The sequence below is a fragment of the Alligator sinensis genome, unplaced genomic scaffold (genome assembly GCF_000455745.1).
Source record: "Alligator sinensis unplaced genomic scaffold, ASM45574v1 scaffold544_1, whole genome shotgun sequence".
Classification (NCBI taxonomy): Eukaryota; Metazoa; Chordata; order Crocodylia; family Alligatoridae; genus Alligator; species Alligator sinensis.
The window spans coordinates 32143-60081 of NW_005841937.1; the positions used below are offsets into that span (position 1 = coordinate 32143).

The following is a 27939-nucleotide window of genomic DNA, read 5'->3' on the forward strand; positions in this document are numbered from 1 at the left end:
AGATTTCACGTGCAAATTTAAAGGCATCCCCTTATATTTATGAACTATGATATATTATGAGATTATACTAATTTGTTATTTGCTATACAGTATTATACAAATGCTGCTATGACCTTAAGTCTACATCTTGCAGTATTTCATTTTATTTTATATTTAAACTAATTTCATTATAATATTTTTCTAGTTTGTTTTTTAGGTAGACATTTTAATTTTTTCCCCATTATATTATCTTTTTGACCGTCAGCACAGTTTTATTAAACTTTGGACATAAAATGCAAAATTAGATGCCATGTATGCACCAGCAAATTTAATTGCTGCTCTTTGATGTTAAATTTAATTTTTAACATGTTTTACAAAGATTAGGTTACTTTTTTACTTTGTACATTTGTATAGATAATATTTAAATGCGTGTGTCAGACAGCCCAATACTACAAATGTATATTGGACATTAAAGGTGGGGGGGGAAGGTCATAGTACATTGTTTGAGAAGGTGCATGACTGTACTGAAAGAATTGCAGCAGAATCCATGCATACAATGTGGCAGAGTTTAAAAATGTATATATATATATTCATGAGCTCATGCAACATTAACTTGAGTATTTCAATGTCATGTTGACATGAGATTGTGTTGCAAAATCTAAAATCTCCTGTGTGGAGTGATTTCCCCTCTCTCTCCCTCCTTAAAGGTTTTGTTTTTTAAAGTATAAAGATTAGAAATATATTTTTTTCTACTGTATAAATGTTTGGTCAGACATCATAGACATTCCAGTGCACATTGGGGCAGGATTTAGGATTTGGCAGGGGATGTGCACCTCTGCAGTTCTCTGGTATCACACTTCCTATGTTTGATTTCCACAGGATGAGTCCAATACAAAGTTACCAAGAAGGGAATTTAGGACTATACTTGTAAAGGTATTTAAGTGCTTATTCTAGTATCTAGATTCCTAACTAGGCACTAGACTAGCTAAGGAAGTATGGGTTGTATGAATGGACTGTATAGTGGATAGAAAACTGGCTGGATCATTGGGGGTAGTAGTCAATGGCTCAATGTCCGGTTGGCAGCCAGTATCAAGTGAAGTGCCCCAAGTGTAGTGGAGTTCCCCACTAGTACAGTAAGCTGAATATGAGCCAACAGTGTTCCCTTGTTGCAAAGAAGGCTAACAGCATACTGGGATGCATTGGTAGGAGTGTTGCCAGAAGTTTCAGGAAAGTGATTCTTCCGCTCTATTCAGCACTGGTGAGGCAACATCTGGAGTACCGTGTCCAGTTTTGGGCCCCCCACTACCGAAAGGATGTGGACAAATTGGAGAGAGTCCAGCTGCGGGCAGTAAAAGTGGTTAGGGGCCTGGGGCACATGACTTCTGAGGAGAGGTTGAGGGAACTGGACTTATTTAGTTTGGAAAAGAGAGGACTGAGGGAGGAGTTAATAGCAGCCTTCAACTACCTGAAGCGTGGTTCCAAAGAGGATGGAGCTGGACTGTTTTCAGGAGTGGCAGATGACAGAACAAGGAGCAATGGTCTCACATTGCAGCAAATGAAGTTTATGTTAAGCATTAGGAAAGAGTTTCTCACAAGGAGGATAGTAAAGCACTGGGACAAGTTACCCAGAGAGGTTGTGCAATCTCCATCTTTGAAGGTTTTTAAGATCTGGATAGACAAAGCTTTGGCTTGGATGGTCTAGTTGTGCATGGTCCTGCTTTGAGCAGGGGGTTGGACTAGATGACCTCCTGAGATTCCTTCCAACTTTAATTTTCTATTATTCTAACTCCCATTGAAACCCTTTTTGAAATCCTTTTTGCTCATCCTCTATTATTAACATTCTAGGACAGGGGCAGGCAATTATTTCAGGTGGAGAGTCGCTTAATGAAGTTTGGTGAACTTTCGAGGGCCACATGGGTAGCCCCGCCCCTTGATAATGACCAGGGGGAGGGCAACAATCTTGGCACTGGAAGTCCCATCCCTAACCCCTGGCCTTGCCACTGGAAGTCCTTCCTCTTCTCTTGGAAATGCTCCTTTTGGGAGGGAGGGCTGCCATCTTAGAACCAGAAAAAAAAACAGATGACACACTAAAAGTCAAACACCTACTATAATCTATTTTAATTTTATTACAAAAAATGTTTGCTATGATTTCTGTTTGCATTTGGTATATAGAGGTGACTAAATAATAACTCAAAAAATAAATTCGTAGACTTGTATGCTGTGTGTGTGTATGCTGGGGTGTGCGTGGGATGTGACTGTGTGTGGGGGGGCATAGGATATGTTGGGGGTGTATATAGGGGGTTGTGGAGGAAGAATGTGGGTGTGTGGCATTTGTGGGGTGTGTGGGGGGGTTTGGGGATCCCCTCCACACACACCCCCCCCCCCCCCCCGGCACACGCAGCAGATGAGCGCACTCGTAGTGTTCATGCCTGGCACAGGCACTGCTGCCCAGCAGTGTGGCTCTGGCCAGCGCTGCATGTGAGGGGCACAGCCCGGCCAGGCCACCTTTATTACTGGTACTCCCCACTGTGCTTGCACAGCCCCCACAGTTGCATGCCACCAGGGGGACGATCCATGTGCTAGAGCCAGCTGCCTGTGCTGCTCTCTGCTGTGCAGGTCCCAGGACTTCATGGGGAAGCAGTGGCCAGGGCTCCCCTGCACTTCTGACAGAGGGACTTCCCTCCAGTGCTGCACAAGTGCAGAGGCTACGCATGTGTGGCAGGTAGCGCCAGCGATACAGGCAGCCTGGCCGGGCTCTGCTCCTCACTGCAATGTGCAGCACTGGTCAGAGCCACATGCCACCGGGCACCAGCGCCTGTGCCAGGCATGAGCACCCCTGCCTGCTGCTGCCAGGGCTGCATGCCATAGGGGGAGTATGGGGAGAGGGGCCCCACACTCCCCCACACGCTCCCTCACACCCACACACTGCCCACCCAAGCTCTGCACTGTTGCCACCCCACTGGGTGCAGGCTCCACAGTGCCCTCAGCCCCAGCCCCACACTCTTTGCTTCCACCCAGCTGCAGCTGTGTCGCTGACCCCACCACTTCCCTGTAGGCTATGTTGGCAGGGGTGTGTATACATGGGCATCTCGCTTCCACCCTCATGAACTGAAGGGCTGAGTAGACTACAATTAGTTGGTGGGTGCCCATGGGCCAGATGAAAGTGCCTGGTATTTTACCAGTCCCTGTTCTAGGATCAGTACAACCAACATGATAGTTGTTACACAGGTACACAGGCTAGCTGAGATTTGGTTATTATGTGGGACTGGAGGAGATCTCTGATCTCAGCCTGTGAAGCTAGGAAATGCAGAAATGAAATTTGTTTGATTGTAAAATCTGAAAAAAGTGAACGTTAGGGGGAAGAAAACATTTTAACACTGTTTCAAACTTCAAAAAAAGACACTTGATTTTTCAAACCTATACTTAGCAATGATTTGCCTACTATAAGATAATTAAAATGCAATGATATTTTAATGCATGACTTAAACCTCTAATTTTCTTTTCTTCTAGACTATACCTTCTGTAAAGCTTGTGGAAGATAGACATATGTGCTGCAATGGTGACATAAATTATTAAACAGGACTGGAACAAGTTGTTGAAAGCTGTTTATAATTTTTTTAATGCTGCTGCTGCTTGGGAACAGTCTAAGGCAAGTACACAACATGAGTTTTATCATGAAACTTCACAGACATTTTCAAAGAACAGTTATCCTGCTTGCCACTTTTTGTATGGTAAGCATTGTTATTTCTGCTTACTATTTGTATAATGGCTACAAACAGGAAAATGAACTTTCTGAGATCTCTTCAGACATGGAATGTGGTGATTTTCAGCTGTTGCCATACAAATTGATGGAACTGAAGACAGTGAAGCCTGTTGATCCCCTGAGGACTGATCTTGTAGTGCTGGTGTTTGTGGAAAGTCAGTATTCAACACTTGGTCAAGATATAATAACCATTCTAGAATCCAGCAGATTTCAATACCACATAGAGATTGCTCCTGGGAAAGGTGATCTTCCAGTGCTTATAGATAAAAATAAAGGCAAATATGTTCTCATCATATATGAAAACATTTTGAAGTATGTGAATATGGACTCCTGGAACAGAGGCCTTCTAGATAAATACTGTATAGAATATGGAGTGGGTGTCATTGGATTTTATAAAGGCAGTGAGAACAGCTTGCAGAGCTTTCAGTTGAAGGGTTTCTCTTTTCATGTTCACAGCAATCTAGGTGTTAAAGACTGTTGTATTAACCCTCATTCCCCATTGCTTCATGTGACTAAATCATCAAAGCTTGATAAAGGCCCCTTGCCTGGAAATGACTGGACAGTATTCCAAATTAATCACTCAGCCTATCAGCCAGTGTTATTCGCAAAAGTAAAGGCACCAGAAAACCTTCCACCACCCGTCGCTAAAAGTGCTCTCTATGCCACAGTAGTTCATGACGCAGGACTGCACGATGGGATTCAACGAGTCCTCTTCGGCAACAACTTAAACTTTTGGCTGCACAAGCTGATCTTTGTAGATGCGGTCTCTTTCCTGTCTGGGAAGAAGCTCACGTTGTCCTTGGATAGGTACATTCTTGTTGACATAGATGACATCTTTGTTGGGAAAGAGGGAACAAGGATGAATGCCAATGATGTGCAGGTACAGTATGTGCAGAAACTACCCTTCTATTACAGCTAAGACTTCAAGTGTGAATTCTTATTAGTCAAATGAAAAAGTAATAAGATTTGAAACTCATGAAAGATGTAAATCTGCCCTCCAGCACCCAGCTAATATGCATGTGCTTGGTACAAGGGGATATGGAGTTAGAATCTTTCCTCACTGTAGGCTATAGAGTTCCTTTATGGTAAGCAGGTACTAGGGCTGTGCGAAACAGCACCATTTCATTTCGCCTGCTGTTTCAATGGGACAGTGTTTCATTTCAAGTTTTGTTTAGTTTCAAAAACACTGTTCTATTTTGTTTAGTCGAAAATGTTTCTCTGTTTCAACATTGTTTTGACATTTTGCCCATAGACTGTAATGGGGAAGCACAAAACTGCCTATAAGGAGATAGGTGCAGGGTTTTCTGGGAAACTGTACTTCAAGTTGCTGACAAGCAAAACTTGTGATGTGTGACTTTGTGTATGTGTTAAGGCACAGCTGTTTTTTCTGTCCCTCCCTCTGAGCACTGGGGTTGGAAGGGACCTCAGGGAAGGATCACAGTCACTGGCCAGCTGCACATGTCAATATCAGCATGGTCCTTCCCCACTCTTCCCCCTTCCTCTCCTTACTTTGTTTCCCTATGAGTGAGCCCAGCTTTGAAACTCAAAACACTTCTAAACTTTCGAAACGTTTCAAGTGCCCTTGTTTCAAGGCTGTTTCAAAGTCTTTCGTTTCGTTTCAATTTGGCTGTTTTGAGCTCAAAATGAGTCGAAACAGCCTCAAAACGAAACATTGGCAAAATTTCACACGGCCCTAATAGGTACCTCTGTGGTAGTTGCTGCAGTTCTATGACTGAGTTCAGTCCACAAACTATCCATTCACTCCATGTATGGCTGCTGGATCATAGCAATAAATTGACTGTCGCATCTCCTTTGCCCTTTCTGAAGTAGCACAGAAGCAGCCCTCATTGGACTAGGTTCTGCTCTGTGCTGAAGGTGGATACTCCTTTTGAGATCTCTGAATTCATCTCCCCTACCCCACATGGAAACCTTTCTCATGAACCCAGGGACCTCTGCATTTGTGAAGGTAGACTCTCTTACCAGCACCCTCAATTGCTGAAAAGTTAGTAAATGTCAGAGTTTGATTCTACAGGGTGACAAGCCCCTCCAGGTAGATGCTTCATTTGGTACTGAGGGAAAGATTTTCAGAAAGTACTCAACTCCTACCATGATTGGGTCCAAGAAGAGTTATTTTATATAAAGCTTGTATGTTGCCATCAGCTAGTCTCATAAACAGGAAGTGAATGTGTGTTGAACTGATAAAATATTTCAACATAAATTTTAAAGAACAGATTGAATTATTAATAGTTTTAAAAGTTTTTTAAATGTCGGAAGTTAGTGGTTTCTCTTGTCTACTTTTTGTGGTTCTAGCATTCAACCAAGATATTGTTCTTGCATGTTGGAAACAATTGCTGTGTTTTCCTAACTGGTATCTGAAAGGGGTTTTTTTTACCATTTTAAACTGCAAATACCCAGTGTAGGACCCATTCTTCCTCTGTGAGGATAAGAGTGACCATGAAGTGAAACGGATGGCCAGAGAATGCTTTGCAAAAAACTGAAGTATTTGATATTACTGCTAAAAAGTTATCAGGCATTTGTAATGTTTAGTACCCTGGTTATTTGTACTAAGAATCCCAGGAGATGCTTTGAAAGTTAGCAGTTTGATTGTTGAAAGAGAATTCAGGGAGAAAAGGATAGATATTACTGGGTAACTTTTTGGTTATTAAATTTTTTTTTAAACTTCACATAACTGAAAAAGAGAATCTTATTAAATTGCCACAACATGTAGCGAGCTATAATAATCTCAAACTATTGTGTCATTGAATAAAAGGTTTGAGACTGACATTTCTATGCTCTTAAAATTAAAACATGTAGGTCAGTCTGTCTGTTTTTAAAGAAACAGCTGCAACAAATATTACATTTTGAATGTATTTTTTATAAACTGTTAGTCACAATTATAAATTGCTTTCATCACATATAAAACCTTACAATATGTACCTCTTGGATACAAGCATTTTTCTAAAAATACTTATAGAAGCAAAAGCGAGCACTGTACTGTAACCAGTGTGTGTGTGTGTGTGTGTGTGTGTGTAAGTAAGTAAAATGGTTGCATCATTTCCTTTGTGTATGTATGAGAGAGAACTTAAATTAAAAATTCAGTTGCAGGAAAGAAAGGTATAAGGCCTGATTCTGTTCCTCCCATATCAGTGGCAAAATTGCCTTTGCTTTGAAGAAGAGCACAATTGGATTAATGAAATGCATAAAGATAAACTATGTAGACCCTCTTTAAAAAATAGTAAAGAGCTCCACTCTAATAGAGTCTAAGGATCTGAAATTTATGTTTCCTATTATTTCTTTTCGTGAAATACACCTAAAAATGACATTTTTTATTATGATGAAGTCATTTATAAACAACAGTAAACTATTGACTTCATTAATGACAGTCATTGGATATAAAACATGTTTTACTAATAGCTAAAGAAAATGCAAAAGAGTTGAATCCTGTTAATATCTCGTGAGACTATATATAAAATCAAATTAAAAGGAAATATAATATAGAAAAGGAGATTATTTAGAAAATTACAACAGAGACTATCATTCAAAGACAGCTGTTTTCTGAAACACTAGATTTTTTTTTAAAGCATTCACTTCATATCCTTAATCTACTTAAATGTAATGTATTCTATTAAACATGTTGTTAGCACTGTCAGATGCAATGCATCTCCATTACTATTAATATCGAAGAGTTATCCTCTGCAGTACTTTGACAAACTGAATGAATAAGGTAGAATTAATTTGAAGCAGCTGAAAATGTTATTGAAAACCATACTTGTGCATAAATACCATCATATTAGATACAAGTGATAGTGTTTTATTGAGTTCTGCTGCATTGACTAACACGGAGAATTGTGTGCCTCAAGTGTGAAAATAGCTGCCTAATTGTGATTTTGTATACATTCAGTACCCATGATTAACTAATTTCAGCTAAACTATCATTTAAATACTGTACTAACAATACTGTCATTGGGCTGATGCTCTTCTATGAAATTTCAATTAAAATTACAGAGCTTTTTGACAGAATTATTTATTCTTTCCTATCAAATGTAATGGTGTACATTTCTGACCATATAATTTCCAGTGCAGCTCTGCTAGAGTCTCACACCAGTCTCTAAATCACTAATGGTCTACAGGATAAAGGCAGTTAGAACAATTTGGCTCAGGTTATACTTGATTCTACACAAGTGCTCTGGAGAGGACTAAGTTCATAAAAGCTTTCCGTACCCCATGCTCCCCACTCAGTGGGTAGTGATCATTCATTTCACTGTCTTGGGGAGGGAGTACAGGATTCATCTGCATAGTTTGGATTTATCCCTTAGCTGTCTTAGTGAGCTTATGTATATCTTTTTTTCTTGAGCTATATATATCTTTATATATTTATATATATCTTTATCTTGTTTCTTGTGGAATTAATCTCCCTGCTTAGAAGACTGCCCCAGCAGTATTTAGGCTTAAAAATACATAGTAACTTCATTCTAGTTACTGACTTTTGATGAACGACAATCAGAATTGTTGACAGTGTAAATCAGTGCTCTTCCATACACCCTAAAAGAGAGGGCAGTAGTTACAAAACATACCACTGAGTTGAAGTAGTGCATATTATGGATTTACAGTTCATTTATAAATAGGGTTAGATACTCAAAAGAACTCAACATGTAACAGCTCTAATTCAGGCACCTAAATAAGTAGTCAGAACAATGGGAATTGCTGCATACTGAGCACTTCATTCAGGTGTCTGAACAGGAGCTGACTGATTTTGCAAATAGTTGTTTTAAGCCTTAAGTATACACGTGCTATTGCCCCAGTATAATTTTAGCTGTAAAAAGCTGAGACTGTGCATTAAATTGTTAGATTACCTAATCATTACTGATGTGTGACTGTCACTATATGAAATCTAGGCCAATAAGAGTGTAATCTTTCAATATGGCACAGTGAGTAACTGTCACTCCACATCAGCAATATCCATCCATCTTATTTTATTTACTTTGTCTTCATTTGTCATAATACAAAGAATACCAGCAGAAGGCAACATTGTTGCAACCTAATTGTCTCCCACTTTGAAAATAAACTGGGTAACATCACCTCAGTGTTCATTTTCAATATTTTTTTTCTTCTCTTGGCAGCAAGAGACCATTATCCTGTGACAATGTTATATTCTATTCACGTTATCTGTTTCTTTTAGTAGACTAAAAGCCTGTGCAGTGCAAATAATTCATTTAAATGGACATATAAAGACAAACCTATCTGGACATCCCTAGGGTAAGTTTATCTTGGTAGCCCATGGTTGTCCCAGTTGGCAGTCTATTAATTTAATATATCACTCTTTCATTATAATGATTTTTTGCAGCGGTTCTCAAACTCGGAAACATAAAGCTCTTCCAGGAAAGGTCCAAGCAAGAACATAAGGAAAAAATAAAGTGTGTGTGTGTATGTGTGATTTATATGTATACGTATATGAATAGATGCCCAAAACGGCTTACAGGAGGAAATTAACAAGCTGCTCTATTTCTGTACTTCTTTCTGAATAGCCACCTTCCCCCTCCACCCTCCTCCCCAAGATTGGATCTATTTTTTGTTTGTTTGTTTTTTAATGGAAAACTGTGATACTGTGAAGTGTTGGTGGAAAGTGGAAAGAGAAAAAAGTGTGCGCTTTCATTTTGCCTTGTCTTATTCGTTCCCCCTTTAAAAACAGACCATTTTTCCAGTAAGGGCAGTATTGATCTCCATGTCACTCTTCTGTTTTCTCACAGACCCAGTATTTCCCTTATGACCCTTAACCCTAATGAGCATACATGCTTGAGGTGGGGGGTTTCTGCCTGTTTTTGTTTTTTCCCCACATGGTGGTAGATCAGGCTGGATTTGTTTGCAATCTAACTCAAGGATTACTGAGGGCTTTTGAAAAGAAGAGACAGCCATCATTGTCAGAATTCATCTGTTACACGCAGTTCCTTCAAGAAGTATCCCAGACAGCTTAATATTGTTTATGTGTTTTTACCCTCATGTGAAATTGTAGAAGTGGATGGTCACTATTAGAAGGATACTGCATAATTGCAGAAAGGCCAGTTTCACACTGACCATATCCACTTTTTTGCAGGTGGCATGTGCTCTTCTATGTTCTAGTCTTACTTCTTTTTAGTGAGTATTAGGGTTTTGTGTCTTTGATAGATTTTAATCCATCTAGGAAATATGAGATCAATCCTCCAAGCCTTATTCATCCAAATAAAACTTACTTATATGAGTAGTTCTTTGGAATGCAACGGGACTACTTACAGGAGTAGGTAATACTCAGGAATTATTCAGGGGAGAAAGAGTTGCAGGATCAGACCATAAATCTTTGATGTATCTGTTCTATCTTTTGTTTTTGATGATATTTTTATTGGATAAACAGCACACACAGTTAAAGAAAAAATGATAAATCCATTGAAGAACCAAATGAAATGAACTAGTTCAAGACAATTTAGAGTTTGCAATAAGATCTACAAATAATTTAGGTTTCTTTACACATTTAAATGCAAGTGAGAAGATCATACAACCTGGAACACAGGCACAGGCTCTGTGGCCCATTATAATCCATTTGTACCATTCAGAAAGTTGAAAGATATCCTAACTTGGCTACAGCGGCAGAGTGCAGACTTCCACTGTTAAAGGGTGTCAAAGGGATAGACTGCTGGTCCATCACTGCTTCTGTCAGGACTGCTTTTCCAATTCCAAAGTGTCAGGAGCATCAGAGTATGTCATAGGCACATAGATGGACTCTGTCAGAGTAGCACTCCACTTTGCCCAATCTCTTCTGAAGTAAAGTCCAGCAACACAGTTCAGGGTAGACTGCTATAAATCACACCAGGATTAAGACCATCGATAAGAATTGGTTACCAGTTTCCTTGGTGCTCGCTCTCTCCTCATCTTCTGATAGAGGAGAAAATGAAGCCCGCAAGAATGAATTCCCAGTGTCTTCTACACACATAGGACATGTCCCCACATACAGGGGTGTGTGCATGCAATGGCAAAAGTAGTAGCAGCACAAATTTGTGCCCCTACTTTTTGCCACAGTGCATGCCCCTGCATGTGTACTTTGGTGTGAAGCAAATTGCCCTGCTTCAGGAAAACTGCCCTTTCCCTGCTCCTCCCAGCATGCTGAAGGAGCCAGAAGACAACTAAAGGAGTAGAGGACCGAGCCTCCATGTCTGCTGATGCACGCTCCTGTCGCGTGCACTATACCACTTTTTTCATGCCTTTTTTTTTCACTACTGAACTGCAAATTTGCAGTGCGGGACACGCTTTAATTTTTCAGGCGTGTGGTTTGTGGTGCTGCAAAGGTTTGTGATGTCACAAACCACGCATGCCTGCACGTCTGTATGCAGCCGTGCTGTCTGTATGTGTCCATGAACAGTTATTGTTACCATGACATTAAGAATGCCAGGCAGCAAGGGGGCACCCTGGAGCCCTACACAGTGTGCTAGTACAATACTATGGGGAGGTGCCTGCCATGCAGTGCAGTCAAGATGGGGGCATATGGTATGGTGGGCAGAGCACAGGGGCACTGGCATGGTGCAGCAGAGGGTGCCTGCTGTGCAGCACAGTAGCAAGGCACGTGGTGTGGCGTGCAGGGCCCAGGGCTACTGACACAATGGGGGTCCAGTCCAGCACTTGGCAAGTCAAGCAGCCCCTGTGGTGCATTTGTAACCAGGAGACATACAGGCCCTGACCACTCAGAAGTCAAGACAGCTGCTATATGTAATAGTGATTTTTCACACCAGAGGTAATTATTAGCCCCAAAGGGTATTTATTTACATCAGGGGTGGGCAATTATTTCAGCTGGAGGACCGCTTACCATGTCTTGGCAAGCTGTCAAGGGCCGCAAGGGTAGCCCCACCCCTTGACAAGTGCCCCGCCTCCTGGTCACCATCTTGGGGCTGCAAGTCCCGCCCCCTAACCCATGACGTTTGCCACCAAAAGTCCCTCTCCTTGCCCCCCAGAAGTACTCCTTTCAGCAAGGAGGTTTGCCGTGTTGGAACCAGAAAAAAACTAAATTATATTCTAAAAATCAGACATCTACAACAACATTAATTAATTTGATTTTTTTTGTTTAAATTGTCATAGAGGTGATAGTATAATAGCTTAAAATGAAGTTTTACTCTTGTATATTGTGTGGGGGGTATAGGCGGGTGGGTATAGGTTGGGGTGCTGTGGGTGTGTGGGGGCAGGGTGTGAGTATGTGGTTTGTGGAGGGAGTGGATAGGTGTGCGGGGTGTGGGTCAGTATGGAGTTGGGATGTGGGGGTGTGTGTATGTGGGGTGATGCAATGGGGGGTGTGGATATGAGGGGTGGGTATGGAGTTTGTGGGGGGTGCTATGAGTGTAGGGGGACGGGTGGCTGGGGAGGGTAAGTGGCAATGCATAGGAGGTGCATGTGCACCCCCTGAGAGCGCTGTTGCACCCCCTGACAACCAGCATTCTCTGCTTAGGTGATGGGTGGGGGGGGGCAGGAGGGAGTGCTAGTGCGCCCCTGAGAGCACCATCTGGGGAATGGGGGCACCAGGAGAAGTGCCACTCCCAGGCATACCACTGGCACTTCTGGGTCAGTGTGATCGTCGCAGCCTCCCCTGTTACTCAAATTGCCAATTGCTCAAATTACGAGCGAGACTTTATAAAGGGGGATAAGGCAAGGTGCCACATTTATTGATCATATGAGTTAGACATAGGGGTTCGGGCTCACTATTCATACAAACACACATAAATCATCATACATGTTATTACACACAAGCATACACATAAAACAACTATTTCATCCACATGTACACTAGATATAGTTACCAGCAATAGTTGCTCAATATCAATCCAGGGTGGCCAACCCAGCATTACTGAGTAGATGATGATGATTTGAAGATAGCAGATTTAAAGATAACAGCTGGAGCAGGGTGAACAGATGCATCTGTGCTCTGATGAAACAGCAGTAGAGAAAGAGACTCACCCAACTTGGCATTTTCAAAGTGTTCTTTTAGAGGGACTGGCAACCTTTGTTTCAGTGCTTTGGGGTTTTTTTATACCCAGCTTCTGTTTTGGCAGTTGTTCTTCTTTTGTCTTTAGCTTATCTTAGCCCTGGAGTGTTTTTGCTGCCCGTCTGGCAGGATGGGTACATTCGCTCTCCTCGTTATCTTCTTTGTGCCCTAGGCTTAAAAGGGATTCTTCAGCCATTCATTAATTAGTTTACTGACCGGTAACTTACATTTGGTGCCTTGTTGATTACATAAACAGTTGCATTCTTCTTCTCCCATCTCTATGCCATTCTCTCATCATTCACCCCATAAAGGCTATGCAGAGTTCATTCACTTATGTCAAGCAGAAGGATACAAAATGGAGTTTTTAAGTTGCTTACAAGACGAGACTAACATGGTTACATTTCACTGTTATTGCACTTTATGTTAACAGCAGCCACATTAGTTCATGCTACACACTCTTCCCCCCAAGTCGCTGACTAGCTGCCAGCAAGGCAAGTGCCCCCCCTGACTCAGGAGGCACCAGTTGCCCATGGTGAGGTTTGTAGCATTTGTAGATGGGGAGGATTTGCCCACAGCACACATGCCACAGCAGGTGGAGCCTCTGTCAGTGCTCCTCCAAGCCCAGGCTCTGCACTCCTGCCACTCCTGGCCCTGGGGCACTGGCACAGGCCCCGTGCTCCCACTCACAGCCATTTTCCCCTCCCGTCTGCCACTGCTGTCCTCCTCCTGCCATTTCCCCATCCCCTCCCCACCCGACACTCCAGCACCATGTTCCAGCTGCATGGCCAAGATCACAGGAAGCAGCAGGAGCTGAGCTAGCCTGGCTGGCACCGCACAGTGTCAGCCAGGAATTGCTGGGGCCAGGCCAGCTTCTGCTGAGTCCTGCAGTCCCAGCACTGCAGCCAGGAACCACATGGTGCTGGTGCAGCAGGCAAGGAGTGGGGTAGAGTGGTGGCGGCAGGCAGGAAAGCAGAGAAATGGTGGGGGCAGGTGGGAGAGCAAGTGGCAGCGAGTGGGCACATGGGAGTACAGCGACAGCTGGGCAGAAGCATGGGGCCCATGCCGGTGCTCTAGGGCCAGGGCTGGCAGGAGCCGGCGGCGGGGGTGAGGGGGCGGTGAGCAGGAGTGCGGGGGCTGGGCTGACAGGGATGCTATGGAGCCAGGCTGGGCTGTGCCAGCAGATTCAGCCTGTGGGCCGTATTTTGCCTACCCCTGATTTACCTTGTCAGGGGAAAACTCAGGTTTGAATCCCTTACTCAGTTTGCTTTGGTGCAAGCGGACATCATCAACGTCAAGCTATAAAAGCAGTTTTTCTTTGGCTAAAATAAGCCATTAATCTGCTGTGTAAGGGACCTAGATTCTTGTCTGTGTTTCAGATCAGACAAAGCAGTAATTTAACTTAGGTCTCCTTTATCTGAGAGAAGTGTCCTGATGACTGAGTTAGTGGCTATGTGGCATGTGTGTAGTCTCTCTTTCTTTTGTGAGTTATTTGGTTTAAACAAAATTCTGACGTCTCAAATTTTTATATAATGGAATTCCAATTTTCCTGTAATCCAGAAGCTAACACATGCAAATACTTTTTATTGATTTTATTGAATTGAATAGGAATTGGTCATTACTTTGACTTTTTTTCTGTTAATGGGTATCATTACATGACAACATTGAGGTATGTTTTAAGCTACTCTGTTAAATTTTTTGAAGTATCTTTCTTCTCTATCACTTATATCAGGTACATAAAAGGATATAATAGAACTTACACATATTTAAAACACACCACTAAAATGCACTTTTTAAAAATAGTATGAAGGAAATAATTGATTATGGCTTTTCAGTTAATTTTGGCAAGAGTTGCTTGTGTAGTTATGTGTGTATGTGTGTTACAGGGTGGTGGGAAAGGCTATAAAAAACCTTAAACAACTAACAGAATACATTAGACTGTTTAGCAGAATTTTCCAAAGAAAATTCAATAAACAAGTCTTCAAAAAGTCTTTGCATTTTAAAGGGGGATTGTTTCTATGTTTTTATTTTAGTTTATTTTTAAAGGTCCTTGTAAATGAGTGACAGCTCATCAAAAACAAATTCTAGAAAAGCGAAGTAGATAAAATAATATTTATTAAATGGATATTAAACTGCAAGTTTTTTACATAGCCAGATATGAGTCTTCTTGTGAATGCATAATATTGAAAAATTTGTCTTTAGAGACCATTTAAAAGGTGAGGAGGGCAACCTGTACTATGGGTGCCACAGCTGGCATGGACAGCCTCTGTATATGATATGCAGCACACTGGGGAGAGGGCACTGGGACACTGGGGAGAGGACAAGCAACAGTGGCAGAGCAGGGAGCAAAAAGCAGACCATCAGATCAGGCAGGGAGTGCAGGGCAGGAAACTGAAAGAGCAGCAATAGTCTGGGTAAGAAAAAGGGATAGGACTGGCACATGGCGAAGGTGTAGAGCTAATCTGTGACATGCTTGTCAAAAAGTTGAGCCCCCACTGATTTACAGTATACACTATTATCTGATTGATTTTAACTATTTGCAACTTCCTCTTGTGTTGAAGGCTTCTTGTATTCCAGATTTATTGGCCAGCTTATTTTTACAAATTTTTAGTGCATTTTGTATATGTATATGTTCCATCTTTACAGTTTACACAGGGTATTTATTGTATTTTATGATGAGATGTCTACAATAATAAGTAAAATGGATAAAATATCTTAAAAGATAGAATGGACAAGGAATGTTATTAACTGTGTATGTTCCATTTTTCCCTTATTTCCTGGGGGGAGCGATTTAGCTGCTAAAGCATATTATTTCATATGCAACACTTATGGAATTTTATGCATTATGAGGTAGTAGGCATATTATACCAATTAGATCTTAAAATTATAACTTTAAACTAAATTATGAAAGCTGCTCAACAGATTTTATACACTGCTACCAGTGCATAGAACATTTTGTCAATCAGATATATTAACATTTTAATATGTTGATACAGAAGAACTTGGCCTACACACACAGTACTGCTGTAAATTTCATTGCAGTAGAATTGTTTATGATCTCTACTTTTTTGCCTTAAAAGTGGTATATTGGTGATGATGAACTGGAGCGTGAGTTGAAAGCCACTGTCCACAAGGAGAGAACTACAAGCCAAGCAGGCGTTCCAAGTACAATATCTGTCTTAATCGCAATGCTTCTGGGCTTCCCTGGGATCGTGAACCATAGTACACCTTTCAAAAGAATGTCAGTGTGAACACCTGTCCTTTCCCCCTATCTTCCCTCTTCCCCAATCTACGTCCATCTAGCAATGTGAAGATGGCTGTATGACTACAGCCCCCACATGGTCCTTTCCCCTCCCACTGAGGAAATTATAATTTTCTTGGCACTAGAAATAGCTCATTGTTACTCTCAGAAAATACAAGAACTGGATTTTTATTTAGCCCCTGTACAAAAATGAACATTGGGACTGCTTTCCATGCCTCCTACCTTTGTGCCTGTAGGTAAAAGTAGTTTAATCTATTTCAAACCTGTTGCATCTATTTCATGGAATAAATTTAGTACTATTTTAAGAGACTACTTACTTGGATTATACACTCTGCCAAATACTGAAGGCCATTTGCTTTGAATTAATTCTGGGTTGCCCCTGTAAGCAAAGAAAAAGAGGCCACATTTTTCCTTTGTACAACTGATCATGAATTGGCTTATATCCCGTATGTGATTACACTTCTTGCTTAATGCTAGCATGCTTGTAGCCCAGGGGTGGGCAAAATACAGCCCACAGGTTGGATCTAGCCCACCAGTTGACTGGATGCTGCCCTTGGCTGCCCCCACCGTGCGCTGCATTGGGTCAAGTCCTGCCTGCTCCCACCTGGGGCAGCCTGCACTGCGCTCTTGCCTGCACCTGGTTCTGGCCAGCATACACAGCTTTCTGGCGGGACTGCTCCTGGTGTGCCTGTAGCTGCTTGGGTACCATTTAGCTCATTTTCCTCCTCTTGCCTCTGCTGCATTGCTCCAGGCAGCAGGTAGGGTGAGGAAGCAGCGGCAGATTTGGGCGGGGGAGCTACTGCTGGGAAGCTGCTGCCCCAGCATGCATGAACTCCAGCTCCAGCTTCCAGCTACTTTCCACCCATTCTGCCTGTCTGGCACAATGAACAGCCACCTGCAAGCGGCCAAGTAGGTGGAAGGCAGCCCTACTGGGAAATTGTGTGTGCTGGCCAGGGCCGGGCACAAGCTGCAGCTGGGTAGCTTGTGGGCTGGATGCGGGGTGGAGGGAGCGGACGACACCTGCACCACCTGGGCTGCATGTGCCCCCTGCCTTCCCTCTCCCTCCCCTCCCCCCAACACTGGCTGGCTCCCAGAACCTAGCAGATGGGCAGCGAGCCCACTTGCACACACCCACCCTCCCCCACACACACACCATCCTCTCACACACACAATATACAAGAGTAAGACTTTATATTGGGCTGTTATGCAATTGCCTCTTTTATACACTATTCAAACATAAATCAGGACAAAAATTATTTTTCTAAATAAAATTGAAATATGTCATAGTGGATGTTTGATTTTTAGTATACAATTTGGTTTTTAGCTGTAATTAAAATGCCATCATCTGAAAGATTGTATGTGCGTGTCCCTCACTGCTGCACCAAGAATCATGAAGTGGCCCTCCAGCTGAAATAATTACCCACCTCTGATGTAGCCACTAGGGGTTAAATCCTACTCTACTTGTGTCTAAATCTCAACTACATGATCACATGATAGTTTTTAGTATTTACTGTTTGGAATTCAGCTCTAGGTGTACAAGTGTCCATGTGCCTACTGCACTCCAGCTGGGAATATATACTTGGGAGGCCACATAAGTTCAAAATGTATAGCCAGGCAGAAACTCATGACTAATGGGCATTAGACACTGGAGGAGGATGAGGGCTTTTCCCATGCTTAGCCCACTTATTAGGCTGTAAGAAGCAGGAGACTCAGGTTCTAGGACCCCTCACTTGCAGGGGATTTGAACCTGCGGTTTCATAGATTTCATAGACATTAGGGGCTGGAAGGGACCTTGTAAGATCATTGAGTCCAGGCCCCCCCCCAGGCAGGAAGTCAGCTGGGATCAAATGATCCCAGCAAGAAAATATCCAGATGCTTTTTGAAAGAGTCCAGAGTAGGGACTCTGGGAGGAGTCTGTTCCAAAACCTGAACACTGCACCGTAAAGTACTTTTTTCCTTATGTCTAGTCTAAATCGACCTTCCTGGAGTTTATGGCCGTTAGACCTTGTCATCCCCTGGGGTGCTCTGGTGAACAGGTGTTCCCCCAGATCTTGATGCACACCCCTTATATACTTATAGGCAGCCACCATGTCACCCCTGAGCCTGCGCTTCTCCAAGCTGAAGAGTCCCATAGCTCACAGCCTCTCTTCATAAGGCCTGTTCTCTTGCCCTCTGATCATGTGTATGGGTCTCCTCTGGACTCTTTCAATCTTTTCCATGTCCTTCCTAAACTGTGGAGACCAGGTTTGGATGCAGTCCTCCACCTGTGGCCTCACCAAAGCTGAGTACAGTGGGAGGATGACACCCTGGGTCTTGCTCAAGATGCATTGGTAGATGCAAGCCAGGGTTTTGTTTGCTTTGCCAGTTGCGGTATTGCATTGGTGGCTCATATTCATCTTTAGGTCAATCATGACCCCCAAGTCTCAGCCGCGGTGCTAGCAAGTGTAGCATTACTGAGCCTATAAGTGTGATGCAGGTTTTTTATTCCTGAGGTGGAGCACCTTGCCTCCGTATTGAATGCCATCAGGTTTTCATCCACCCCCCTTGCAAGCCTATCAAGGTTAGCCTGGATCGCCAGCCTATCCTCAAGTGTGGGCAGTCTTCCTCAAAATTTGGTGTCATCAGCGAACTTGGCCAGTCCACTTTTGACACCAGTGTCCAGCTCATTTATGAAGACATTAAAGAGTACAGTTCTGAGAATGGAGCCTTGGAGAACGCCACTAGTCACCGAGTACCATGTTGATTCAGTTCCATCAACTACCACTCTCTGGGTCCAGCCTCAGAGCCAGTTTCCCAGCCATCAAACTGTGGAGTAGTCGAGGCCACAGTTGCCCAATTTCCATGAGGACATGATGGGACACCAGGTCAAAGACTTTTTTAAAGTCCAAATATATGACATCAACCTCTTCCCTTCTGTCCAGGTGATACGTCACCTGGTCATACAAGGAAAGTAGACTGGTCAAGTAAGACATACCTGCAACGAACCCGTGCTGGCTATCCCTCAGAATATTGCCTTTTGTTGTCTGTCAAGAATGGTTTCTTTGATCATTTTTTCCAAAATCTTCCCAGGGATTGAGGTCAACTGATTGGCCTTGTAGTTTCCTGGGTCATCTTTCCTCCCTTTCTTGAAAATAGGCACCACATTGGCCTTCTACCAATTTTCAAGTATTTTGCCTGAGCACCATGAGTTCTTGAATATCCTCACCAGTGGCTGTGCTATGATGGCTGCCAGTTCCTTTAGCACTCTTGGGTGCAACCTATCCAGACCGACTGATTTATGGGGTTCCAGCCTCTCAAGATTCTCCCTTATAAGATGCATGCCAGTGGCGGGCATATATTCATCTTCATCCTGGTCACCCCACATCATGTTCAGCAAGGTGGTCCCTTTGGGCTGGTGAAAAACCGGTGCAAAGTAATCATTAAGCAGATTGGCTTTTTCCTGGGTGTCAGTAGTCTGCTGCCCCAGCTGGTTTAGCAGGGGTCCAATGTTGCCCTTGTTTTTCTTTTGACTCCACACATACCTGAAGAAAGACTTTTTTTATTGTCCTTCATATGTGTAGCCAGATGGAGTTCAGTTGCAGCCTTGGCTTTTCTACTTTGCTCCCTGCATGTACGTACCAATGCGGACCTCCTTAGTAATCTTTCCTGTCCTCCATCCATTATATGCCTCTCTTTTTAGATGTAGGGGGTCCATGAATTCCCTGTTGAGCTAACGGGGTTGTTGATCCCTTTTACCGCCTTTGGTTTTGCAATGTTGATAAAAAAAAAAAAAAGTCTACATTTTATTTTATTTATTAAAAAAGAAGAAAAGGATATGTGCCTTTGTTAGGAGTTTTCTTTCCAGTTCAGAATCATTCACACTGGTATTGAAAGTGTGAGAGTGCTTGCATTTTTGTTGATGCATCTGTTCTGAAGAAACACAGAGGATTTAGGTTTCCCATCCTATCAGTCCAATGTCTTGTATTATCACTGTGTTAATTTAATATTTTTTTAAACAGAGATCTTGTGATATAAGAAGAGGTTTTGTTGGACTTTGTAATGCCACCTCATTGAACCTGTGAGGATTCTGTATTTATTTCATTTTTAAAATCAGTTATTCTAGTCCTACTATTAAAAGCTCTCATTATCAATATGATAAGATCTCTAGGGACTCCCACTGAAGTCACTGAACGTTTTTTTATCAAGTTTAAATGGCAGAATGATTCCTTGATCACCTTGATCCTTGATTCCTTGATCAGTCAGTATTATTCCTTGGGTCTTTTTTCCATCTGTTCCTAAAATACTAAACATCTTTGATTCCAGTTGAAGCCAGTGGGAATTAATACATTCAGCACTTTGCCAGAGGCAAAGTCCTGCACATGGCTGGGCCCAAGAGAATCATATTGACATAGGCTTTTTCCATTAGTAATTAACTAAAGGTATGTACCCCCAGCTGCTAAATATTGAGAGAGGTTTTAGGACAGCAGCTATCTCACAAAGTGGTTAATGGGTTAACACAAGATAATATGAGTTATCTTTCTTCCTGCTTCATTTGTCAGTGCCAATTGATCTAGTATTATTTCGAAGTAAAAAACAAACAAACAGAAAACCTAACATGGTAGATGTTAAGATCTCAGATGTTAAATCCTGAGATTGGGTTCATTGTTTATTTAGTCTTTCTTCAGGCAAACTCCTATTAGAAGATTGTACCATCTCCTCCCATTGTGATTGCAATGGCAGAAGATTCAGGAAAGGAATATCTACACAGATGAACTAGAAGCATTAATGGTTTTTGTTTTGGAGGGGGGGTTGGTGGGAGGGGTTGTTTGTTTTAATAAAGCTCTTTTTTTTTCTCTTTCTAATGAGGAGGGCCAGGGAGAGAGATGACTAACTTTAGAAATGAATGTGTGTAGAACAACTTCTATTGCCTTATATGAGTTGCCTTATGTTTCCATTTTAGCATTTTGTAGTAGAGAGTAATTCCGTTTCTCCACCACTAATGTTTTCCAATCTGGTTTGCTCAGTGGACCTTTCCTTTGATGGACTATGCCAGGATACTGTCAGTACATGCTGTCTTCTGGGACTGTCATTTATTTTCAATAGAAGACCTTAATTAATACGATTAGAGGGATGTAGAGGAAGGAAGTTGCTGATTATTTGGAACACCCCTTCAATACACACATGCACGTGACTATTGAGAGATTTCTTTCTTTTAAATAATGCACTGTAATTCTAAGAGCTGATCTGCGGAAATAACATAGAAAAGAAATATGATTCCCTTTATACATAATGAAGGTGAAGACTTAGAAGCTTGTCACATACTACATGCAACAGGAAGGCTTTGTTACATGTGTAGTAATTTGTTGCCATTCAGTAGGCTTATTAGTATTCACAGGAGAAGGTTGTTATGATCTCATTATTTTCTCCCCCAGTGGCCAAACCACTCTAATTAAGTACATTTAAAGGAAAAAAAATAATGCCCTCCCTGTCTGTGTCCTCATTAAGTGACTGCTACTGATGCACTGAGTGTTACAGTTTAACTCTGTATTATAAAACAGGACACTGTATTGCTTTTCTTGCTTGTTATCTGGTATAAAAGCAGCAAGAAGTTACAGCACTGGGTTCCTGAGTGCACAGCTGTTTGGAGCTATATATGGCTATATAGAATTCCAGTGAAAAAGTATTGCTTTTGTGAAGTTGATCTTGATTCTCACGTTTCAAACCATAATTTCCATAGTTTGGTTAGTGTACTGCATGTTATTTTGACAGTCATGTATATTTATTAATTTCCACTAAATTACAGGAATATGATTTGTTTTAATATCCACCATTCTTCTCAATATCAGTCTATATGTTGGTATCTTTAGGTTGGATGAACTTTTCTAGTATCAGGGGTTTGCTTGTTGCATTCTCACCTTAGTACCTGATGGTATTATAATTAAGGGCTATGTTATTACAGAATTTATAAACATACATTCCATCCAGTATAGACTGAGCAAGCACCAATCTTTGTTTTTCTTTTTTTCTTTCTTTCCCCCAACACCTTTTCTGTTTTTCACCAGAATTAGTTTGATTATGCAGAGATGGCTTTCTGTTTGAGATGACCTTAGTAAAAGGTATCCCTCTTTCAAAGAACCCCATGCATCCTGTCCACATCCTACCCAGTAATCGGAATGCCATTATTAGTTCACTATCTATGGTTCAATGGCATATGGTTATAGTAGGGACAGGATTCCTTAGCAGCCCCATTCTCCTCAGAAAGTTATGCTTCAACTTTATTGCTGCAAATACACATAGGTAAAAGTATCTGTTCATGGGCAGGGTGGAAATGAATGTTGCATCATGCATGTTATTTTGTATATGATGCAAAAATCTAGGTCTGCCCCTGATTGGGTATGGTCATGAAATTACAGTATCTCTCCAAAATTTAATAAAGGGAAAAGTTGTTTTTAAAATAAAGTTAAAAAACTGTTGGCCAGAATAAGCGGAAATCTCATTCTTCTACCTAACACGTTTATATATACTAGAAAATATTCTCCATAAATTAATAATGATGATGATGGTAAAGAAGTCAGCAGACTCTGCACACCTGTATGGTTCACCCCTCTGCACCGTAGTGTAAGCAAACCAGCTGTAGTCTGGGTTTTTTCAAATACTGTACTGACCTAGTCCTGCTGCTTTAATAGGGTAGAATAAAAATGCTATGCAATCAGCAAATATAATTACCTGCAAACAAATTTACAAACAGCAAAACATCAAGGCTAATAAACCCAATCTAGTAACTTCCCACTCCTAAATTTGTATCAAGACAGAACACAGCTTAAAAAAATGACAGAGCAAATTGGTAGTGGGGCGGGAGTGTGTCTCATTAACCCCCATTCCTCAGTACAGAAAATTTCTTTTCATCTCAGTGGTTCAGTCAGGGGAAAAAAGTCCCTTTAACTATGTGACTGATTCTTCAAGTCACACTTACACAACAAAGAAAAAGATATCTTGGTTATCAGCTAATATCGAGTTCCTTTGGGAATTCCAGTATAATATCTGTTCCTAATTCCAGCTTCTTGTTCTCTGCAAACTTCAAAATGATTTTTTTTTGTTTTGCTTTTTTCCTTCTTTTTCCTAAGATAAAAGTATTACCATGTTCTACAGATGGTATTATAGACTTCGACACCATTAACCAAAATTCCCATTTAGTCCTTACAAGATTCCTTTCCGATTAACTTATCACTAATTCCTCTGCAAGTTTTGCAGCTGCAGATTATTGCTGCATACTTGAAGAGAGCCATAAAATAGTAAAATTGCATGTATTAAAAATTTGGCAGAACAACAGGTGACTTTTGTCTTTCACCTTCATTGTTTTTAGGTGGAAAGAGATTATGTCCCTGATCATTTGCCAGCTCAGGGGTAGCAACTGTGTTAAGTGATTCTGTTACTTTTGCCACTGAGCCTAGCTCTTTTGGCAAATGAGGATCAGCTCCTGCATTTCTTTTCCTTCCTCCTGCTTCCCCCTCTTTCCCCCACCCCCTCCTGCCCCCACGCCCCACCCCCCGCAGCTTCAGTTAACTAGGAAGTGACTAAAGTCAGGATTTCACTAGGTGCCTCACCTTGAACTTCCCTCAGACTCCAGTTGTAATAAGGTTTTTATACATTATCTCCAAGGTAATTGAGATGGTACTATACTGCCTAGATACCATACTTTCCATGGCCAAGTTCTTGCTGCTCCACAACTGTTTTTCCTATTCCAAATCCTTTGTCTTTTTGTCTTGATAGTTGTCAGGGACTCTAGTTTTTTTCTAAACCTTTAATCTATCTGTATAATGCAATGACTTTAAAGAACCTAGAAAGTAGATATAATACATCTACCACCTGTGCATAATATAGTTAGAAAATGCCTGACATATTTTACCTCCGGGGAAAAGAATATGAAAAATAATGTCTTATTTGGCAATTTCTGTGCTCCAAAAATCCCAAACCAAAGGAAAATAAAACCCAACAAATCCCTAATCCAAAAAAAAGAGTTAAACTTAAGATATACGTTCCCCTGATTTCTTGCATCTTTTCAGTTCCTAACGTAGCTATGGTTCTGTAAAATTATTTTTCTAAAAATAGGTTACAGTGAATTAATCTTTATCTACTTGAACAGAGAACTGTTTGCATTGTAATGGTATCATCATGGCATACTTTGAAAGATTAGTATTTTGCTTCATAATCTGGTAGCTGTATTCTGAAGCCCATGACTCAGAGTTTCAGACACAGGCATGCACACTCTTCCTGTATATCCAGATTTAGATATATAAGGCAGTGTCTGAATTTCAGAGGTGCTGAATGCTGGCATGTCGGGTCAGCACCTGATTTTGGATTTTGAAGTTAATGGGAGTCCTGTGTGTTCAGTACCCCTTCAAGTGAGGCCACTGGTTATAGATTGGCTGGACACCTAGTTCTGAAAACCTTTACCCAGATTCTAATTTATCACTTGACTTTATTCAAGTTAACCCACAGTCTTTATAACTTAATCGGTATGCTTTTGGAGACCTACATTTAATTCCACCCTTGTAAACCAGTAACCTTTCTGTAAAACTATGATAGTAGTAAACAGATAAAGACTAAAGCAATTCAGGTGAACTGGAAGTGGTGGATGGTGTCATGACCCAATGATTGTGTGCGCGCTTCGGCACTGCAGAATTATTTCCCGCCACATGGAGCTTTCTTTGCACGGTGCAATTCTCAGCTGCAGAGAGAAAACCCTGGTGCAAAGGAGTTCCCGCCACCCGTATGTAAATTTGTTTCCCACTATTGGCTATTTCTAAATTATTCCCACGTGGCAGCTAGCGATTGGCTTGCTAGTCATATAAGAGGTTTGAGCAGTTTCCGCCCAAGTGGTAGAGGACTCCACAACCATCTCGTGGGGACTCTGAGCACGTGGCAGAGTAATAGAAACTTTGTGTGTGTCTCAGAGGAGTTCGGCGGCCTGATCAACCACCAGCCTCTTCCCGTCTCGTTCGTTAAATTCTTAAGACGTATCTACGGTTTTGCGCGCTCGTCAAGGGTATCCAGAGCTCTGTCGTGTTTGTTTTTGCGGAGCCTAGCAAACTCCGTGCGTGTGTCTTCGGTGGAGCCTAGCAAACTCCACTTGTGTTTGTCTGTAACTGCAACTCAAGAAAGTTTTTCCTGCCTACACCGCGACCACCTACGGTGTAAGTAAAACAATCTTTAATTAACCGCTACGAGTCTGTGCCTAATTCTAGTCCGTCGTGCAAAAGTACCTGCCCTACCATTGCGGGCTCCCGGCCACAGCCCGCCGTGCACCCCCGAAAGCCTCGGACCACTCCTGGCCCGCACAGATGGGTGATGTACTCTGCTTCCTGAATGATTCAGGTCAGCGCTGTGTCTTTAATTTATTATCCATCAAATAAAGGATATTTTGAAATATTCATCTATAGCAAGTGCTGATCAGATAGGCCCTGTTTACTTTACTTCTGAACATGCTAGAGAACACTGCTGTGAAAATGTGGCCCATCCATTTGCTCTAGTTCTTTGTGCCAAAAGCCCAAAAATGTTACATACCTGTTGTAGGACTGTGTGTTTTACTGTAATATTTCTGTGTTAACTGTGTTAAGGCTGTAATAATGTGTGCCTCAATGTCTCCCAGCTAATTTTTATAAGGGGGGGGGGAAAGAGGAGGTGAAAAATACAGTGTATCCCAAGTGGGAGAGGACAAGATGGAGCTCAGCTCCAGCATCCACAGGATTTGGTTAGCTCTGTTTACACATCAGCAAAGATGGGATGGTCAGTGATACCCAGGAGCTTCCAGAGAAGCTAAATGATAGATAAGCATGACAATAGATAGGGCAACCAGGAAAGGAGAGGGGCAGTCTGAAGACCTAGACCACCAGGATAGCTTCAGGGGTTCAGAAGCTGAGCAGACTGAGTAACTTGTCAGGATTATACAGGCTGGATTGAACACAGAGGGGCTGCTTAAACATTTGGAGAGGACAGGGAACCTCTGGCTAGGTGGCATTTGCTCTGACAAATGCCTTTATTCAAATGGAGTTGTCTGCTTTCCCACTTGAAATTTCAGGTTCCCCCAGGAGCTGAACTGGAAACTAACTCCTGCAGTCAGGGCCACAGAACAACCAGGGGGGGTTGCGCAGTGAAAGGTCATGGTCCCAGTGTAGGAAGGAGTTGGGCCCCCGCTCCCCGGCTCTAGAAGTCGCATCTAGGCTGGTATCAGGAGGGAACTCTCAAGAGACTAGACAAAGGGGAGCTCCCCAAGGGGACTCTGACATTCGCCATTTCATATATGTTCAGGAATACCCAGCGCTGCTCTAGCTATGTCTGCGTTACATTTTTTTCAGCCTTTGGCTCACAGGGAGCAGTAATCTGTAGGAAGGGCATGTTTTTACAGTAGCCCTCATACTATGGTTGGAGGCAGTGTCAACATGCCCTTGAGGATCAGTTGATCAAAAATAGCAATTACAGAGTTTAAGATAGTCACTTTTTGCTGTTCCAGCTGTGCCAAGGAAACAAAAATTAGCTAAATTCAGGCACTAAGAAATATTCTTCTCATAATAATGTATCCCATTTACGTTTGTAGTGCATGTGAGAATGAGCATGCCAACGTCTAGCCCTGGAAGTCCAGTTCCCCTATTCCTTGAATCTGCGATACATGTTTAAATTGTTTGCTTAGGGGTGTCAAACATACAGCCCACGGGCTGGATCTAGTCCACAAAAGTGGGTCATCTGGTCCGTGGGGTTTGCCACTGCCGCTAATAGTGCTGCTTATCAATGTAGCTCTAGAACCCAAGGGGTTCATGCCCCCACTGTTAGTCTCCCACCCACCCTTTGCTAACAACAATGCTAAAATTGGTGGGGGTTGGTTATTGTTGGTGACTAAAATTAGCGTCAGGGAAAAAGGGGTGAGGGTGGCTGACAGCTGTTGGACATGGGTCATCTTCCCCTGAGGTCTGGTTGTGGCATCTGAGAACTCCTGCAATCCAGATGGGGGGCCCTGGGACCAAATGATTTTGACACCCCTGGCTTAGACCAGTGGCCTAATATTCAAAGTAGGACACCTACATGAAGCAAATTTGCCATTTCTTGGATTTATCGAAAGGTAACTTGTGTAATGCTGAAAGTGTCCTAGAAAGGTGTGTAGACTGTAAATTAGATATGTGTGCAATGTGAGATTGCTGTCAATAATGTCACAACCCAAAGTTGTGGTTTTTCTTGTTTGTGTGTGCTTCCGCATCGCTAAATCATGTTCCCGCCAAATTGCAGCTCTTTTGCACGGTGGAGTGTTCTGTTGCAATTAAGAACCCGCATGCAGGAGTTTTTCCCGCCAGTTCTGTAGCTTTCTTTGCATAGTGCATTCCTTTTGCATTATAGTGATGCACGATGCAAAGGAGTTCCTGCCATTTGTATTTAGATTCGTGCCACATTATTGGCCGGTTCTAAATGTAGGCATACGTGGCGGCTAGCTATTGGCTTGCTAGCCATACAAAAGGCTTGGGTAGTTTCCGCCCAAGTCGGAGAGAGAGAAAGCACGTAGAGTTCAGGAAAGGAGCATGAGGATTTCTAAGCGCTGCTGATCCCTACGAACCCAGCTTTTTCCTTAAGAGGGCAACAGAGGTTTAATTTGTCGAACCCACGGAGCTTCAACAACTCCGGGGGACCTATTTACCGAACCCTCGGAGCCTTAACAATTCCGAGGCACATAACCTTTAGCCTCTCCCCGTCGCCGATCGCAGTCCAGACGTATCCCTATCCTAAGGACCCAATTGTCAAACCCACGGAGTCTTAACAGCTCCGGGGGACCTGGGAACTGAGTAACCCATGGAGATACAGCTGCTCCGTGAGAATGAATTATTGAACCCGCGGAGCCTAAACCACTCCGGGGTCAAGGAACCGAGTCTATTAGAGTCCTCCACTGAGAACTCAAGCGGAGCTGTGCCTGGAAAGCTGACC

General features: G+C 42.3%; 1 protein-coding gene across 1 annotated transcript in view; it reads left to right on the forward strand.

Moving 5' to 3' along the window:
* Positions 1–3493: 3493 nt before the first annotated feature.
* Positions 3494–27939, forward strand: part of LOC102382619 (bifunctional heparan sulfate N-deacetylase/N-sulfotransferase 3) — a 110032-nt gene continuing 85586 nt past the window's right edge. The window contains exon 1 of the mRNA XM_006019718.2: positions 3494–4622. Coding sequence (XP_006019780.2) covers positions 3600–4622 — 1023 coding nt within the window. The 5' untranslated portion in view covers positions 3494–3599. The remainder of the gene's footprint in view (positions 4623–27939) is intronic.